This window comes from Tupaia chinensis, unplaced genomic scaffold (assembly GCF_000334495.1).
Source record: "Tupaia chinensis unplaced genomic scaffold, TupChi_1.0 Scaffold138665_1, whole genome shotgun sequence".
Taxonomy (NCBI): Eukaryota; Metazoa; Chordata; class Mammalia; order Scandentia; family Tupaiidae; genus Tupaia; species Tupaia belangeri.
The window spans coordinates 139,307-140,344 of NW_006198557.1; the positions used below are offsets into that span (position 1 = coordinate 139,307).

Sequence of the window (1,038 nt, forward strand, 5' to 3'; positions counted from 1 at the left end):
CTGTGTGCGGTGGAGTCAGCTGCGGACTGCGCCCGGGGCTGGGGACCGAGGGGCAGGAGTCCTGGCCTCCCCCCGCCCAGGCGGGGGTGTGTCATGGACCACCTCGGGGCGCCCCTCTGGCCCCAAGTCGGCTCTCTCTGTCTCCTGCTCGCTGGAGCCGCCTGGGCCCCCCCACCCAACATCCCGGACCCCAAGTTTGAAAGCAAAGGTAAGGATGCCTGTGTGGACGTGGGGACCTGAACTTCCAGCCTGGGGTCTTGGGGACCTCGATGAGTTCTGCACTTTCAGACTGGCTCCTGGGTCCCAAACAACCCCAGACTGGGTCCTGTGGCGAGGTGTGCCAGGGTCGCGGTCCCATACTGGGGGAAACGTCAGAGAGGAACATTAGGTTCCAGGGAGTCCTGGACTCGCTAAATCCAAACGGGGGATCTAGGCCCTACAATCTGAGTCCCCGAGGAGGGGGGACCAAGGGGACTCTCAGTTGGGGAGGGAGGTTAAAGCCCGGACCGAGTCAGAGGGGCCGGGCTGCAAGGCACTGTAAACACGGTTGGCGTGCGGGGCCCCAGATCCCTAGCCTTGCAGGGCGGAGGGAGGGAGGCTGGGGGCACGGTTGGCGCTATCAGGCAGCCAGGAGCCTGCCAGGGCAGATAGGGGGCTCGCCTCCTCCACTCGCGCTCCCTGGGCTGGGGGCGCGGACAGCGGGCGGCCGAGGTCTCGAACGCGGTGCATAGCCCAACCCGCTGTGGGGTGGGCGCGCGCTGGTGCGTAGTGGCGGGGGGGGGTAGTGGCGGGGACAGTAAGGCGTGCAGCCTGCGCTTAGGAGTTCGGGGTGCACCAGGTCTGTAGACCCCTAGAGGGGGCCAGCTGGGACAGCGGGAGGGCGGAGCTTTTTTCTTATCGGGTGCGCACAGGCGGCGGGAGGGAGGAGGAAGAGGCTGTGGCTGGAGGACCCGGCTCCGCTGCCCTGATCCCCTCCCGCCGCCCCTCTCCACCAGCCGCGCTGCTGGCGGCGGGGGGGGCCCAGGCGGGGTCTGGGCG

At 68.5% G+C, this 1,038-nt stretch overlaps 1 protein-coding gene across 1 annotated transcript in view; it reads left to right on the top strand.

Moving 5' to 3' along the window:
* Positions 1–6: 6 nt before the first annotated feature.
* EPOR (erythropoietin receptor) overlaps positions 7–1,038 on the top strand; it is a 9,754-nt gene continuing 8,722 nt past the window's right edge. Inside the window, exons 1-2 of the mRNA XM_027765554.1 lie at positions 7–208; positions 912–998. Coding sequence (XP_027621355.1) covers positions 94–208; positions 912–998 — 202 coding nt within the window. The 5' untranslated portion in view covers positions 7–93. The remainder of the gene's footprint in view (positions 209–911; positions 999–1,038) is intronic.